The sequence below is a fragment of the Myodes glareolus genome, chromosome 7 (assembly GCF_982192425.1).
Source record: "Myodes glareolus chromosome 7, mMyoGla1.1, whole genome shotgun sequence".
NCBI classification, from domain to species: domain Eukaryota; kingdom Metazoa; phylum Chordata; class Mammalia; order Rodentia; family Cricetidae; genus Myodes; species Myodes glareolus.
The window spans coordinates 3,498,652-3,517,488 of NC_142032.1; the positions used below are offsets into that span (position 1 = coordinate 3,498,652).

Consider the following 18,837-nt stretch of genomic DNA (forward strand, 5'->3'; position numbering starts at 1 on the left):
GGGAAATGCTAACACAAAACACATGCAAGGGTTGGACCCTCACTAAGGGCTGGTGCCCTGCTGCTCTGTCTCTTACAGTCCAACCTTCCCTTCCAGTCTAAGAGCAAGTGGTTCAGCGCAGGATTCTGAGAGCTACGGAGGAAAGGTCGGTGAAAATCTGCAGAGGGAAGGAGGGAAGGATGCCTTCTGAATGGGAAGTTCAGCACACGAGCTTCATGGCTGGCTTCCGTGGGGAGTGAGTGCTCTTCCCAGGATGGTCTCGGAAAGGTCAGCATGACAAAAGTAACAACAGCCACGGCAGTAGCAGACGAGCAAAGTGATCATGACCTGGAATCTCAACACACGGGGCAGGAGAATTACAGGTTTGAAGCTAGCCTGTGTATAGCAAGAATCTTGAAAAACAAACAAACAAACTCCCATCCTCACACACATAAAACCCTCTATTTGGTGATGGGGTGTGGAGAAACCAATGTTTTTATTTTAACAAAGTTCCAATTAGTAGCAGATGGTATTATAAAATACAGGCTTCTAAAGGCAGATTTAAGTTTTTACACAGTCAGTGTTTTAACACAGGCTAGCATACCTGCATGCAGACAGACATGTAGTTACCATCCTAATTCTTAATTTAAGAAATTGGGTAAAGGGAAAATGTGAACTCTGTACTGCTGGAAACCACTCCTGAGCATCCAGTGGCCTGAACTCCTTGGAAAATTATGCAAAGCATTAGGCATTGAGGGATGGGTTACTTAAGAGGACCTCCTGGCACGGCAGAGGCAGGCGACTCAGGCCCAGGGCAATGTGCCCATCCGTCCTAAGAACCTCCGGGCAGCTTACTGAGCTCACTGTCCCACAGACCACCCCATCCTTGAGTCTGAAGATGGGAATCTGCCCTAACGTGAGATTCTATGACCAGTTAAACCCTGAGCTCACTTTTGGGAAGCAGCAAGTGGGTTTTGTAAGTAAAAGTGGAGCCGGGCAGACTCTGGAATGTTCTCAATTTCTGGAGAGTTTAAAACACAAAGCTTGCTTTGGTCGTTCTATGAGCACCGAGAAAACAGCAACAAAAACACCCAAACCAAACAAACAACCCTCAAATGACCTTGGTCTCTCCTGGCCTAGGTGGGTGAGCATAGCATGGAGGCTCTGCTTGACGTCATCAGGCATCGTCTGGACAAATGTCCACTGTGCCACGGATTTACAGCCAGAGTTCTGCTGCTCCACATGCCAGGCAGGCTTAGGAATCTCCCGATTCCAGGGGCACACCATGTGTTTCTGAACAAACATACTTGACTTGAAAGATGCATAAAAATTAGTAGACAAATCCACAAAGATGTCAAGTGTTCTGAAAGAGCTGGCCTGGCTGCCCCATGCTTAGGACAGCTCTGCTGCCTCTGGGCCCAAAGGGGGGGGGGGAGGAGGAGCTTCTGCTCATCTCCAGGAATGTCAACAGCACTCACCCCTCCCCTTTTTTGTTTTGTTTTCTTGAGACAGGGTTTCTCTGTAGCTTTGGAGCCTGCCCTGGAACTTGCTCTGTAGACGAGGCTGACTTTGAACTCACAGAGATCCGCCTGCCTTTGCCTCCCGAGAGCTGCGATTAAAGATGTGTGCCAACACCACCAGACTAACAGCTCTCCCTGTATAAGTGGAAGGGCTCAGCCTCCAAAAGCTGCCTCAGCACCATACAGCTCATGGCAGATGCTCTCTAAATGATCCCACGGCAGGGGTAATGGCCACCACACAGGCACTTCTGTCTCGGGAACACCCAAAGAAAATGCAATGTCAGAAAGTACAGCAAGAATTGATTGGATAGATGTCCTAATTAATGTTTTCGTCTCAAATAGAACGGGACAGGGCTTGGAGATGATGGATCAGTAGGTCAAGTGTTTGCCCTGCAAGCTTGAGGACCTGTGTTCAATCCTCCAGAGCCCACAGTCCACTGGGGAGACAGACAAGAGGATCCCTGGGGTTCACTGGCCTGCCGCTCTAGAAAAATCAGCAACCTCCAGGCTCAGTTTCTGAGCTAACCAACCTCAGCTCAAAAATCAAACTGGATCACTCAGGTAAGGTGAAAAAATGAAGAATGACTGAGGAAGATCCCTGCTGTATGTATATATACACACACTCTCACATACACATACACACACACTCACACATACACATACACACTCACACATACACATACACACTCACACATACTCACACACACTCACACACATATACATACACACACACACACACACACACACACACACACACACACCACAGTACAGATCACTGACTTTTCCCTCCTTCAAAGCAATTACGAGAATCTTAACTCTCTAAAATTTACCAAACCAACTCATCAACACACACATACTGTGTTTTCAACAGGATTTTTCTAGAGTTGCCCAAATAGTGTTCCCATGTTCAATTTATAAACTCCATTCTAGTGTACTGAAAACACTCATACTTAGCAGAGACAGCCCTTGCATGATGAGGGTTCCTTAAGCCATTCTAGGCTGAGGTACTGAGCACCCCATTAAAAAACATTTTCAAAAGAACCAGCCGTCTGAACTCCTGACTTCTCAGAAAGAATCTGCATGGGCATGACTTGTTTTTAAAGAAGTGAAGCCTTCACATGTAAGCGCTCAGGAGGTGTGGTGGGGCGAGCAGACCACAGAGAACAGTGATGCCTTTGGTTCACTTCACCGCGGGGTGAAGAATTTTATTTCCAGTCAAAAGATTTATACGCTGAGAATATATTGCATAATTTGGCCACAGAGTTAACGGTAGAGTGTGACATTGCATTAAATTCCATAATTCTCTAAAATTCAAATTTGCAAGTTTTAAGAACCATGTGGGGTTCGTGGTGGATGAGGCTGGACAGCTCCTCTGCACTGGCGCTGACCGCTGGAAGCTGCGAGGGGCTCACAGGTCTGGTGTGCTTCACTTTCCCTGTTCTGGCTTTCTCTAGTGACAGCTGCTGGGGATTAAATAAAACGAGCAACTGCTTTATTTCCAAATGACTAGATCGTTGTAATGACCCAGTTTTGCCAATTTATTATTTCATGGGAAAAAATGAACATGTAAAGTGTCCAACAGAAGTTGATAAAATTACTTGATTGCTTTTAGAAGACATTTACAAATTCAGCTCAACTAGTTTTCTGAGAGAAAATGCTCTGGGAAGTACCAATGACCAACCCTCCCTCTCCCACCCAAACCCCACAGGCTGTAGAGAAAATTACTAAAACTATTCTACAAATTCATCTGATTTTGGGTGCATGGAAAATAGAGTAAAATTATCATGCCAACGTAAAGAATATATACTATATTCCAAAGGCTAGTTATCAAAATAAGACGACCATGGTTAGATGCCACCTAACTATGTTTTATAAGATGCAGCTACATATTCTGTGGTCATTTCTGTTACATATTACACTTGATCCTCATCAAATTAAGCTATGTATACATGGAATTTGAAATAAATATTCAATATTGCAATAGGGTCATATTCTGCTACTGTACAACCATGGCATGCAAGTAACTAGGCATTAATTGTAAAGTTTCATCGCCTCCGAATATTCCCAAGAACATGAAAAGTGTGTCTACAGTACTTAATGTGGATAGACGCAATGACTCCCGTATTAAACAAAAGTACAGCGTATGCAACAGCTTTGGGTATCTTGTTCTCATCTCTCCTGTGGTCACCCTGAAGTCAACCACGACCACTCCAGACTGAACATCAGTGAACTACAGTCAGTATTAGCACACAAATGACAGTTCCAGGCAAGAGTTGGCCTTTTGTTTTCTTCTTTCTGCTGTTATTCAGGGCTTTGTGACATTAGGGATATTTTGGATGTGGCCAGCAATGGATTTGTTTCTGTACTGTGAACACCTCACAGCACGGTGTGACTGTGCTGGGGATGGGGAATTTGCTGATGCTTGCCGGACAGACTCTGGTCTGCTTGCATTCTACAGGAAGAAGTTGGTAGCAGGGAACATGGAAGGGGTCACTTTTAAGGTCCATTTTGTAACACTTGTAAAAGGTAAATAAATTCTAGCGAGTAGAAGAAGGCTGGAAGAAAGCGACACATTTTAGTGACGACTCAGAGGAACACGCTGGCCTGGGACCACGTCATGATGCCCAGGCAACCGAAGCGTCACCACTGGGACCAGAAACTCTGCTATCCAATGGCTGTTCTGGCTGTTGAACTGGAGGCTCTTTGAGGAAGGAGGGGACACTGATCGCCAGTCTTCTCCGTGCTCTGTCCCCCACGCTCGAAATTCTAACAAACTTCCTGCAACACACGCATGCAGACCTGTGACACACGCACGCAGACCAGCTCTCGGGTCCGACTGCTACAGTCTCAAGCTGACTCTGGATACTCCGTGGTCATGTGGAGAATTTAAACACATGACCACAGCTTGTTAAATAAAAGCCTTGCTTTCATATTCATGAGAGACAGCAGCAATTACAGCTGCCATGATCTGTTCCTTTCCTACTCATATGCAAACGACCTATGTTTGCTAGTGAGGCAAAAACTATACATTTCTCACCATTCAAGCATTATAAAATGTCTTTCTTTAAAGTCTTGGGATATAAACAGTTGGTTTATATGATTTACATATTTCCATTTGCATTAAGAAACAATATACATCTCTTTCCATAGTAAGTTATGTTAGCTCTAAGCCTACGAGAGCCATAAAAACTGACTATCACTTGTGACCATCAATACTGCTACTTTTAAAAAACTCACTGGCATTCTTTGGCCACTTGGGACATTGCCCACTTAGAGGGAACTGTATGTGGGCCCTGGATCATAGGACATTAACCTCTGTAAAACCCAAGGCCACAGAACAGCTCTAACGGAAGCCATTTGTGAAGTAAACCAGCACACAGCACAGAAGGGGTCTCCATTCAGACACAAGTTCCTTGACGTGTGGAGAGGTGTTTCCGGTTGCGGACTCCAGAAGTCTTGTCTTTATTATCAGAAGGCTTCTGCTGTGAAATGTCTATCAGGGCACTGGCGATAGCAAGGCCTGGAAAGGAAGGAGAAAGGCATTTAGACGTTCACACAGATATCTGGGGTAACTGGAGGGTTCTCGTCCTGTCTGGTCCTGCAGCCACTTTTAAAAAATCACTCAGAGGCTTAGTATTATTTACATATGGTTTAGCCTATTATTAACTAGCTTTTGCAACTTAGATGAACCCATTTTTATTAGTTTATATTTTATCGTGAGGCTCGTGGCTTGTTAACTCACATAGTGCTTCTCTGGCAGCTGCTAGTGTCTCCCTGACTCTGTCTTCTTTTTTCCTGTGTGTGATTGAATTTCCCACCTAGCTATACTCTGCCCTGCCATTGACCAGAGCAGTTTCTTTATTAACCAATGGCAATGAGGCATATTCACAGCATACAGAAAGATATCTCACATCAGTCTGGAATGGACAGGGTGACCTTGGATAATGTTAACACACTCAGCCATGAAGTCGTCAGGCGCTTCCTGATTATCTAGCATTGAACAACACACAGGAGGAGAACAAGAAGCTAACTGACAACAGTGGGCAACCGGGTCAGAGCTTGGGGGACACTGCAGTCAGCCGTGGATACCGCTGCTCACCTCACCTCCGGGTCTCAACAGTTTATGCTGGATGGACTGGAAATCTCCAAGATTACCATTTGGTTTATTCTTTTATAAACAAAACTCATTAGATGTGTCTTTTAAAGGAAGCTTGGAGCACTGTTAAGTTTCTGGAAAAGCTGAACATTGGCACAAGATTATCACCTGAGGTTGGTGGCTTCTGTTAGCAGGCCCGTGGCTTTCCACGTATCACATATGCGTATCACAGAGCTGCCACATTGCTGCACAGATGGTTTGGTTGCCCTGAAAATTCCCTATGCAACACTGATTTATCCTTATCCCTCTCTAGGAAGCATGGCTATTTTCCTTCTATAGAGTCCTATAATTCTTGAATAAAACAAAAAAAGCCCCTAAAATTCCCATCCTTTACTTTAGAGCCAGAACACGTGTCCTTGCTTCGGACTTGACTGAAGGGTCCCGAGGTCTTGGTGCATTGACTTTGAAGTGAGTTGACCCTGTCCTTGCGTCCTCATGGGAGCCTTCAATGCTGCTTCTCAAGGAAGATCGTTATTTTGGGTTTTATCCCACACGAGATGTTACTGAATCATGTAATTCTCATGGGTCCGTTTAGTCTACATAGGCTTCAAGTATGACTTTGCAAGAACAGAACTCAGCTTTCTAAACAGAAAGAAATGACAAGAAAGGAGATCAAGGAAGACCTGTGGAAGAAAGGTCACCTGACCTTAGAAGGTGGAGGCTACTGGGTTCCCTCAAGATTTTGGTAATCTTCGACCCACCCGAGTGAAGCTGAGCAGGGAAGGAAGCTTAAGTCCCTGCTTAAGAGGGTGAACTGTGGAGAGAGGTGAGCGGGCTTTCCTGTGCAGGGAGGCAGGGTGGAAGGAGGGATGAGGTGAGCTCACGACTAGACAGGATCTGTTTGGAAGGGAAACACACTCACAGACATCTGGAGGCAGTAGGCGATGGTGGAGGAGCAACCATGGCCAGACAGAGAAGGAATTCCAGTCACAACCAAAAACATTTACTCTTCAGGGGCCAAAGTCCCCTTCAGAATGCTAATATCACCCTGAAATGTTTAGTGATACTACAGGCTCAAACTTGAAGAAAGCTTGTTCTTGCTCTTGGACATGCACATATGACCTCCTGGGTGTCACAGATTGTGTTGGAGGGTTTACTCAAGATAAATACTTTATTTCTTTACTTCATGGATGTGGAAGACTTATTTTAAAAAATCACAGCCTTGGTTATGCTAAAGTTCAGATGGAGCAGATCTCAAGTTTCCTTGGGCCTCCTGGCACACTTCTGTGACAACTGACAACTTCCCGCTAGTTTGCGCCTGGCATTGGCTTACCCAGAGACAGGCAGACATAGGATGCGACACACAACCTTTCCTGTGGGCAGCAATGGCTAACCCTGATTTTGATGATTACTACCTCCGAGTAGGAAATCACGCCGGCGCTCTGAAAAACACTTTCATTTCCATGTAGCTCCAAATGTCATTCCTCTCACAGTGGACCTTATCCCAGGAGAGAAGTAGAAAGCTTCCATGCCAAAACGGGACATTCTCTGCTCATTCACCATTGTCAGGGCGTCTTTGTATCTGGGAGTATATGAAGTCCAAAACCTAATTAAAGCGCCGTCTCTCATAATATTCTTAGTTTACCCCAGGATTCTGAAGCTTGGGAACACATAGAACTGAAAATTCGTAAACCATATTTTAGCTAATAGACAGATAAGATAGAAAATCAGGCTTACTTTTAACTTGGCAGCTTTTTGTGCTTTCCTATGCAAATGAACAATGAAGTCCATTTAGACTCTGTATGAACAGCACAAAGCTTGCTGGGAACCTTGAAATCCTCTAGGTAGTGGTATTTAAGTGTTGTCCACCCTGTATAGTTCTGAGAACATTCAGGGTCACCTTTACCTTGTGCATAGGTTAAATGACATTTCATTCAGGGTTAAGCTTGACTCCCTTATGGAATCTCATGGCTTGTGACCCATCAGGAGTTCATAATTATGAGATTATGAACAGCACAAAGGACATAATTGTTTGTGCTTCTGCGCCTTGAATGTCAAATGTAAGGACTTTATTTCTGACTCTGCGTTTCTCCTGTTTGATAGAGGATAAAGTTTATAATCACCAGGTGAACCCAGAAGTTGCCAAGTCTTCATCCTATGGCCTTCAAAGGTGAGGAACTGAAACAAGCTCTGTCTTCCTGCAGGGCAGGGAAAAGCCTTGTGGGGGAGGCCTAATCCCTAGCTTTAGGTGCTGGCAATCTTTGTTATTCTGCCTTCTGCTTTCATTAAATGACAAAAAGAAGTCAACTTAGTAGCTTTCAAAGGAGGAATGCTATCTTCCTCCACCCCCTAACAAGCTCCGTGTGAGGGACAGACTGGACCTGTGGATCTATAGACCCTGAAGAAGCTCAGGCTGTCACCAGCTGTCTGTTCAGAACACCAGCCTATGAGCCACAAGGAGCAGCCAAGGGCGGCAGCGAGCAACAAACTGCAGGAAAGCAGACAGCTCTCCAAGTTCAGGAACGACCATCTTTCCAAACAGTTAGGGCTTACTGAATAACCAGGCAGCCTCCGTAAGCCACGTCTGCAGTTCCAGTGTAGGACATTCACCCTAACCAAGTGTGCAGGACACCCCCTCTACTCAGCAGATCCACAGCTGCTGTACCCCAGCACTCCCCATCAGAGACAACAACATTCTTTCAGTCCTCAGAAAGCTCGTCCATGCCCACTCTGAGGCCTGAAGGCGCATCTCCCGCTGAGGGATGGTGGCTAAATCCCTCCCAACAGCAAGCTCTTGAGATACACAGCTTTCACTTGTTTTCTTTTCCACGTTGGCAATGGAGAGCTGCAGAGATGAGTAACCTCAGCTCTTCTCCGCATTTTAAAAGAGGCACACACCAACAAGGCAATGGGTTCTGAGAGGGGCCCTGCTGCGCCCGCTGTCACCCAGTCTGGAGTGCCCAGAACTCATGGGAGGGAGCCCACCATGGTACCCTGCGCAGTGGTGTGTGCTGATTCCCACTGGGGTTCCATTAAAATCAGGTCACTCCAGAGGATCATTTTTCAAACCGTCACACCAATCTTCTGATGAAGTCCACCTATTGTGTTGTCTGGGCCTCCGATACTTCCTTGTTTTCAAGGCAATACAATTAACCGTGGGAACAATTCATTATCTTAGACTGGCGGTCTAAAGGAATTTCATTTACCATGTCATGGCGACACGCTGGCACTGTGGGCTAGTAGAATGTACATCAATATACACCCATAGATTCAATAAAAATTGCTAGGGTTCAAATATTTACTGTGAGCCTTAGCTCTTTGTACTTTTAATTTGCAAACACCAGGCACTGTGACACATTGTTTAAATTCCAAATCTAAACCATTTAAGTAAGAAAGCCCACCCCGTTTCCCCATCTCCCATGACTCCCCGGCATTTCCAATGTGCTGCCCTGGGTCAGCCAGGTGGGGACAAGATCAAGGAAGTGGATGCTTTCATCAGAATTTCCCTTAGCAAATGGGCTTGGTTTGGCACACATGGTCCTGGGAGCTAACAGTCACCGCGCCATTTTCTAAGTGGGGAGAACAATGCACCAAGATTAGACTGGACAGTAATCTCAAGTCCATTTGCTTCCTGACTTGTCTGTAGGCATGTGCAAATATGTCTGGATCAGAAAGGAACACAAGTAGCTGATCATCTAACAGCTCACGGGCAAACACATCTTCTTCAAACATTACAGACAGACACATCAGGAGTTTCGCTATTGTTTGGGAAACCCTGGTTTCCCCATGGAAGCGGAGTGGTAACAGGAGACCGGCAGCCACAATGTCCACATAAAAGCAGTGATGTGTGTTTCTTTACAATTATACAGGAACAATTAATAAGTCCCGCATAAATATTGCACATCAAATGAACCTGCTTTGGAAAGAGCATTCCGGCGTCATGCCCAGACCTCGCGCTTACGCTTTCCAACTGAACAGAAACCTTGAAAAAGTCATTCATTTTGAAATGCTTTCCTCCCAAGTCTGTGTAAAAGCAAGCACCACTATATATTTTAATTTTCCAGGAAAACAGCTTCATTAGGCGTGAAAGGTTAATTGCAGGTTTAAGTGGAGTTCAGAGAAGGGTGCGGGGTCTGCGGCGGATTGCACAGCCTGCTTCGGGAACGAGCGCTATAAAGCCTGTGCCCCGCTGAAATGCTTTACTACCTCATTTACTATCTGTCTTCTTTTACTGCCTGTATTTGTAGTTCTTCTAAACCTTTAATGGCTACAGTTTTATTTCACTGTAATCAGATTTAAATGGAAATACCATGCTGGGCTGTTTAAATGTTTTCCTTCTGATTCTATACAGCTACCCACTTGTGAGCAGAGCCTCTGTAATCCGTCACATGATTAAGAAAGTGACTTTGGGAAACTTTGCTGTCACAGTGCAGCCTCTGCTGAACGTTCAGCATGGCCCCACTTGCCAACATTCAGCCATGGCAGGATGCGTAATTAGAAAATACGCATTTCCATTTTAATTTATCTGTTGGAAGGCCAGCGCAAGTGAAGTCATTATTAGGCAAAACTCCAAAGGTTACATTGTTGAATAAAAATTGAAAGACTTCAAGTGTTCCAGATGCTGGGATGACAAATGGATCAGTAAGTAATGCTTGTCTGAGCGCTTAGAGGAATGTTTCCCCTCACCTACTGAGACCACTGGCCGCCACAGATGCCGGTATTTAAATACAGGTGATCTTTGTATTCTGTTTATAAAATGTTATTTGGCCTTTAACACATGATAATATTGTGTAATTTCATTTAAAGGCATAGTGTTTGAATTACAGAAATCAATTAATTAATCATGACACCTGATGCAGCATTCTATAACTCTGTTGAGCACGCCCTTGGCTTTGTATGATATCATCCCTCCTTGCCTGAAATGTGCTGTCTCAAATCATTGAAGTGAATTCCCATGATGCTTAGCAAGTGGGGCTTCCTCCATTTCTTGCCAGTTCTAATTTTAATTTCACTGTAGGAAATTTTACTTGGTTCTTTTACATAATTTTGATTTTTGGAGTCATGACATGTAAAAGATCCAGCCTTTACCACACCAGCTTTTTGGGCTTGGAAATAAATGTGGAACTCAGGTGAGACTTCCCTCTTCCCAAGCCAACTGAAGCAACCGTTCTGTAGAGCACTCTCGAGGCAGAGGGTGGAAGGTTGTGAGTTTGAGGAACAGTCGAGTCTACTTAAGATTTTGTGTCAAAACAAACAAGATCAAGACCCCAAACAAAATAAAAGTTCAAAAACAGAATAATTCCTCATTTTAAGACTAGTAATCCTTAATTTCAAAGTATTTATCACAAGTTGAGAAACTGAAGAACGGCAATGTTGTGACAATGCCATATTGTATTTGTCTTTGTGTAGAGACATTGTATTTTAGTGTTTCTTAACTAGATAAAATTATGTATGCAAAAGTGTCATGCAAGCTGTAAGGTACTATCCAGAGTTCATCAGTAACCTACAAATGCCTCAAAAACTCCCAAGCCCTACACATCCAGAGGTTATCTGAAGAGCAAGTCACTTCATCGGGAAGGAGTCCTTGAATGTCTGCTATCCACAGGGACTGCTGCTCTTGACCCTACGTGACAAGTGTCAGAGATCTGGCCATTTGTGCCACTGACCAGCAACGCCAAGCTTTGGTGAAGGGTGTATACAGAGGACTGTTCTGAGTGCCTACTACCTAAGATTTCAAAACTACTAGTTATCTGAATTAACGCCTCCCTGAGGACTAGCTTTTGTGGAACCAGAGGAGTCAAGCAAGCTTTCAAAAGAGGGAGCAACCAAAAGTCTTGCACAGCTATGATGCTCGTGAATACAGCAGTGACCAACATGGCACGGTCACCCTCAGAGTGCAGCAGTGGCAAGAATCTTGGCAGTAACCAACAGCTTTCTAACTGAACTTAAGACCTGTGAAGCAAGATAGATTGTGCCCGGCACTGGAAACCTAGCCAGCTGTCTGGGCAGGTGAAGTCATGGACCTTGGAGGAGACCTACAACCACCACTTTACCAACCCAGCATAATGTCTAAGTACATCCTAAATGTTTGTCCTTATCCCCACAGATAAAGGACACCCCACGTCACCCCACGTAAAGAAAACTTCTTTTTGCCACAGCCAGAGACATTGCAGAAAACCACATCCAATCAAAAGCAGAGTTATGGAGTTCAGTCCCAATGGATACATCTACAAAACACTTCATCATCCATGACAGGAAACATTTTGGAAGAGGAGCAGTGGCAAGGTTATAACAGCCGGAGGATCAGGGAGTTTGCTGTGAGACTGTGTCTCCTGGTAATGTCAGAAGCTACACCCATACAGTCTTACCAACATGACTGTCTAAATGTGAGCTGGGTGAGGACAAGAGATGATGAGTTCAAGTGGATGAGGGAAAGACCATGAGGCTTCAACCCCACACAGAGAACTGCAGGCAACTAAGGGACGCCGAGAGGGGGAGAAATAGTCTCCCTAGAGAAGCGCACAGTTGGTTTCCAATACCAAATTACCAACACTGAAAAACATACGTACAAGTAACATACAGACTGGACAGGTTTTATATGCACACACCTGCGCACGGGCGTGCAACAACAATTAAAAGAGGACATGAATAATTTGAAAGGGAGCAAGGAAAAGTATATAGGGGTTGGAGAGAGGCAATGTGTGGGGAAATTATATAATCATATTATCTCAAAATAAAAGAAATATCAGTCATCACCATCATCATCACCATCATCACCATCATCATCATCATCACCACCATCAGCACCATCATCACCATCATCATCATCACCACCATCATCATCATCACCACTATAATCATCATCATCACCATCACCGTCACCACCACCACCATCATTGCCACCATCATCATCACCACCATCATCATCACTATCACCATCATATGGAAAGTGTCAAGCCAACAGGAAGGACAGAGAAAACCGTGGGAACTGTATAACTATGATGCTGTTTTATGGATACATTCATTCATTCACAAATTCATTTATTCAAGCCAAGTGTGATTTTGAGTTGGAATTGCCAGATAAGGGGGATGACGCACAGAAAGACAGACTGGAAGACTTACAGACAACACCTATGCAGACAGCATGGGCAGTGAGTTGATGCTGTGCACAATTCTCAAGGTGGATTCTCCTGATGATGGGGAGAGGTCAGTGAGAGGGCTTGTGAGGACATGCGTGACTCGTGTGTGCTGCCGATGCATTAGGGGACATGAAAGTAGGCAAATTCACTGATAATGGTGCACCAGCCAGCATCCCACAGAGAAAGCATTGTTTGCATTAATGTTGCTTGAGTTATTTCAGAACCGACTAGATTAACTTGTGACTTCTCAGTTAAAACACGCTTTTTCATTCACCCTCTGGGCTGCTCCTCAAGACCATTCTGTTGAAGTGGGTCAGGGAGCTATTTTTACCCTGGCTTGACAGATGGCCAAAATGAGGCAGAGTTTGTAAATGACTAGTTAGTTCACACAGCTGGTGGGGTGTAGGAACCTGAACTCCCCACCCTAGATCGTGGGACCCCAGCTCTGTTTGCTTTACAGAAGAAGAGAGGAATCTGGTGCTTGAATACAGACATCCACAGCAGGATTTTGAGCCAAAAGAAAAAGCAAAACACACTGTTAGTGAGGGGAAATCAGTATAGTCCAAGGCGTAATTACTGCTGATGATAATAAGGGCTGCAACAACAATGACACAAAACACCATTCTGCTACCATTGATGGAAAGCATGCACTAAGCCAGGCATTGCCCTCAGGACTGTATGGACATGTTTGTATCGATGTATGCAAACAGCAGGGACCGTACAGGTCCAGTTGATTAACGTGTATGGTGGGCATAAGGCAGGCAATGTGCTACCAGTAGCTGTTCTCAGAGAGCGCTGAGCTGGGGAAGACACAAGAGCTCCTGGCTGTGCTGTTGACCGTCACCCATGGGTTATTAATTCAGGATGACTTGGGTCATCCAGGGACACGGAAGGCACATGGGAGCATGGGAGAGGCTAGATTTTTCTATGAAACCAGGAAAGGAACCGCAGTGGTGAGAATGAAATGGGATGCACAGGGTAGGTATTCTGGGTAATTGTGAGAGACGAAAGCTCAGCTGGTCTAGGGCAGACTCCTGGTTTTCTGGCTTGGATGGATGCCTATGTATCCAAACACTGTGTGGAAGGAACCAGCTAGGCTGTGTGACGACCTGGGGAACAGCTCGGGGCGGCTATGGGGAGCAACACGAACAATTGTTGTAGTATTCAAAGTCAGAGAATGTCAAAGAGAGTTCGTTCTCAGTCAGAAAGTGCTTCTGGTTGACCTCAGGATGGGCAATGCAGGGAGAAGCAGCCCTGGCCTTTGCATCAGCAGACATGGTCGCACTGAGCACTGGCACCGCAGGCAGGAACGGGACAGAGAGGGGGACGGGTCCGGCACTTGTGCTGCACTGGGCCAGAGCAGGTCTGGAGCTGGAAGACATGAGGCCACAGCAGTGGAAAGAGGAGAATGGTGTACAGAGGATTAAAGGCAGGGCAGAGGGCAGGAGTCCCAGGGAGGGAGGATCCCGGAAGGGCGAGCCCACAAGTGCCCATTGTAACCCAAGGGCCTCGTTTCTGTATTCAGTCACGGATCCCCACATTCCACGGCAATTTTAAGCCAGTTGAGTTTGTGGCTTCCGATTTTTTTCTTGACTCACAATTCAGAGTGTCTCTGACAATATTTCTAAAGACTTTGAGTTCGTGGCTGTTAAGGTTACTTCTGGCTCTCTCAGTGTATGACTCCAGCTGGTTTTCTTCCGAACGCCCCTGGCAAGGCTCCAGATATTGTCCCTGCCTCCTCACGTGGCAACAGAAGGAGCCAAAGAACACTAGAAAGTCAGAGGACTGGTTGGCCCAGGAACTTGTCTAGAAGCGAACATTTGGTCTTATTAGCTAAGGACCAGAGCTATGTGTCAGGACCCAGCTGGCGGTATTGCACATGTTCTGAACTTATGCTTAGATGTTGTCCTGACGTCCAGGGTCAGGGAACTGACTGAGTCTTCCTGTGGGGTTTTCATTGCTCTTCTTCACATTTAGTGCAGTTTTATCGATCTCCCCTTTTGATTGGGAATCTGCTGAATAAAAGGACTGTTCACTCTTATGTCCCAACGTTTCTCTTAAATAGTCAATACATCCTGAAGAGGAAAGACCAGGGTGCTACGGACCTGTGTGCTGCTGTAAACTTAGAGCGTAAGTCTTGTGTCTGCTTACTCTGAGGACCAGACGGGCTTCATCCATGCAGGATGGGCAGCAGAGGGAGCTTCTGGCCCCATCTCTCCATCCCTATCACAGCTGAACAGGTTTCAGTGGCTGGGGCTGTGTGCACAAGATTGACAAAAACCAGGAACAGCTGCCACACTGGCTTGGCGTCAAAACCCCAGGAACAGCTCCCCCAGCCATCCCTGGAGACCCTGCTGATGTTGTAAACTAACCTGGAAATCCTACACAGGCCCTGCTCTCCTGCAGCGTCCCTTCACTTCGCCTTTCATGTCCTTGCTTAGAGGTTTGTGCAAAAAGTCGGAGCCAACGCAGATGCTTTCTGTTGAGCTGGTTTAGATCACAGACCCTTCTACAGTTTCAAATCAAGGCTAAACAGTCTGGGGAGGTGGCAGGCACCGTTAGCTGGACAGTATAGTTGGACACAAAGCTTATGGTACTACACTGTGCCAACGTCCTACAAGACGCCGTATGAGAAAAGGTGACACAGCACATAGCTACCTAAGTAAAGCCAAAATATTATTTTAACAAACTCCATTAGTAAAGCAAACTTGTGGCCTCTACCTAAACTCAGACAGTGACCAAAGTGGGAGGAAGCGACTGGGGTAAAATTATGCAAATCCTTACTTACAGCCACTTGGATAAAACAGGAGGGGAAGTATTACAGGGAATTATGACTGCTTATTAATAATATTATAAATTACTCAGACCTTACCAAAAGTTATTACAGACAACTTAAATGCCAAAGACAATATAACAGAGACTGGGGTGTCTGTAGACAAATTTCCTTGGCTGGAGAAAGCAGTAGAGATGGGAAGTCCATTTCTTAGAGCAGATTTGTGAGCCTGGCTCAGATGTTTGAGGAGCTGTTTAGGACAAGCCAGTGTGCACCCTCCTTGTTAGGCCATAGGAGGACTCCTGAGTGGCAGTTTGCTTAGCTGACCTCCATCCTAACAGAGGATGGGAAAATGGGGCTTTGGTTCCCTGAAGTGGTTTTGAGTATCTGCTTGTGTGTGTATCCCATAAATGCTGACCCTTTGTCGTGAAAAAACAAAACAAAACAAAACAAACTATTGTTTTCTTTTGCTTTGCCTTTGAGAGCAAAAGTGACCTTTGGGCAACTATGAGTTGAGAGGTATCACAGGGTCAGCAGAATCAGCACTGGTGGGATCTTCCAAGCTCCACGGGCGTGTGAATCACAGAGGGCCAGGGCGATAACCGCTGCCCAGGGCTCATGCCCAGGCATCTCCAGGCATCAAGTGAGTTCTCGGGCCTGGGATCACGATCCCTGCTCAGGACACGCTGAGCCCTGGCGAGCCCTCCTCCAGGAGAGCACTCTGCTCGCCCCAGGTCCCTCACAGGCAATCAGTGAGATGAGTTAAGCAGGGGACAGAGGGCGGCATCTTGGTGGCAGGTGTCACTACAGAAGGCTGGCCAGGAAGAGACGAAAACCCAAATGTCATTTGTGGGAGAGTGGGGAGATTCTGCCCTCTCCATGAGGCAGATTCACCTTGGATGCCACCTACCTACTTTGGTAAGTGCCTTCGCTGGCATCAGATTAAAGGGACACTTTCAGGTCGGTAAAGAAAAGTTCTTCTGATCAACGGTCGATGAGAGCAGGAGGCTCCAAGCTGCGCTCTGAAAAGGGGTTTTCAAATTAGGCTTGCTCCCAGGTCTGGGCAAGGTGCCAGTTCACCACCCAGCTGCCTCTGACGTTAGCTCAGTGGTAGATGTGTTCCATAATTAGAGGGCAAGATAGTTTTAACAAAGAAACAAAACTTAATATTACATTTTAGAGGCACTGCAGCTAAGCAAAGGAAGGTTAGCGGAAGCATGGCGCTATCAGACTTTGGAAACTACTATCACATTTGATTTCATGGTTTTAAACAGAAACTTTCTGGTATTAAAGTAGGAGAAATGCAGACTAAAATTTTTATTTGCCAACGCATTTATAACTTTCCTACAAAACGATTCAAAGGGGAGATTTTTAACAGCTAACAAAATGATTCACTTGTACCAACGGTCACTTTTCCGCCTTTATTCCACTGTAAAGGCCGTCTGACCAGTTGGCCTTGTGGTAACCCATACAGAAACAGGGTCCTGTGAGCATCACTCTACATCCGTCTAGTTAGAGCTCATTTCTGTTTACCTTCTTAGAGGAGAAAATAGCAAACCACTTGTTTTTATTTCTCTGGTCCAGTACAGAAAGAATGAGATGGAGAAAAAAAAAATACCAATACTGATCAATGAGCCAGCAGGCTAAAAGACTCTCCAACAGTTCCCAAGAGCATCCAGATGTGAGACAGTTGCACCCTCGGAGTGCAAGTGCAGCGGAGGCCTCCTGCACTCTCTGAAAGGAGAGCGTCTCACTGTGCAGTACACCACAGAAGGATTTTAGGGCCACAACGCCAGACTCCAAATGCTGTTTCTTTTACAGGTTACTTAACCTTTCTCAAACAGTTATCATATTCGACTGGCATTTGAGAAGTGAGTTGAACTGAAAAGTTAAAAAAGAGATGTATCTTTTAGACATAAAAGCAATCTGCTCAACTTCCCATCTTTAACATATTGACATATGTTTTGTTCCAGTATTACTCAAAATTAGCTTTGAGATAAAAGTTCATATTAATTATCCCATAAAGCAGCCTCATCACTGCTGACATTTTGAGAGAGTTTATACAGCCAAGATAGAAACTAAAAAGTGGGTGCAAAAATATGGCACATATCAATCCCAAAGAGCCTCTTCCCTCCCTCACCAGCATTCTCTTCCAGTCATACCTGACGGCTACCAGGCCCGGAGGAAGCAGGGATGGAACTGGACCCCCACCCCCCCCCCGACCGCATGCTCAGATTCCTCCTTCTTTCAACCTGTCTGGCTCAGAGGTACATAAACCAAAAAGATTTGGGCTACAATTCAGTTTTAATTTTACTGTTTTATTAATTTATTCACCTTTGGCCTGCCACAAAAATAAGACAAGTTGTGTCAAAGTCCTATGGTTTGATTCTCTTCTTCAATTTAAATGGTTACCTTCCAGAAAAATAAAACACACTAAATCCAACCTCTTGGATTAGGAAACACTGTAAATTTTAATACTAAACATGCTTATTTGCTATCACATGTAACTTTCTAAGTCCCTGTGAAGACGTCGGCTTAGCCATGCCTAGCCTCTCTCTTTACTGCTCCATCTTCAGTATGGACGGAAATCATTTCTCCAGTTTGCATTGCGTCAGCACCAACACCACCATTTCCCCTTGTGGAAATGAGTGGGCACCAGGACACACAGCGGGGAGAGAAACTGTTGTGGAGTCCTTCAGCTTCTTTGGTACAAGGATTCAATGATAAGATTTTCGGTGTTCAGGAAGACAAGTGTGCGGGCACAGCCCTGTCTATCTCACCATAGTGACTGAACTGCCTCAGACTGTGGGAGAAGCACATCATGGGATAAGTTCACAAAGTAATCTTAAAACGTTATGCTTCTAATAAGATGCCACACACACATACACACTCACATACCACACACACACACATATACATATACACTACATATACACAGAATACACAGACACACATACATACACACATGCACACACCACACACACAGTCACACACATATACACATACACTACATATACACAGACACACACACACACATGACTGGGCCCTATGAATCAAAAGTTGCCAAACATTCTATTAAATATATATATTCACATTTGGTATTACCAATATGAATGTGAATGAATGTGTGTGCAAAATTGTTTCCAAATTTAGCAAAGTATGTATCACTTCTAGTTTTTAACAGAATAGCTAAACAATGGGAACGGACAGGCAGGAGAAGGCTGAGCCTGAGACCCTGGATTGGAGAGCACTAACTATTCAACAGACGACTCTCCAAAGCGCACTGAATCAAACATTTGTTAAGGACTTCTCAGATTTTTACAAAAAGTA

General features: G+C 45.0%; 1 protein-coding gene across 1 annotated transcript in view; it reads right to left on the reverse strand.

Annotated features, from left to right (window-relative positions):
• Positions 1–2,673: 2,673 nt before the first annotated feature.
• Positions 2,674–18,837, reverse strand: part of Atrnl1 (attractin like 1) — a 542,404-nt gene continuing 526,240 nt past the window's right edge. The window contains exon 29 of the mRNA XM_048424018.3: positions 2,674–5,019. Coding sequence (XP_048279975.3) covers positions 4,898–5,019 — 122 coding nt within the window. The 3' untranslated portion in view covers positions 2,674–4,897. The remainder of the gene's footprint in view (positions 5,020–18,837) is intronic.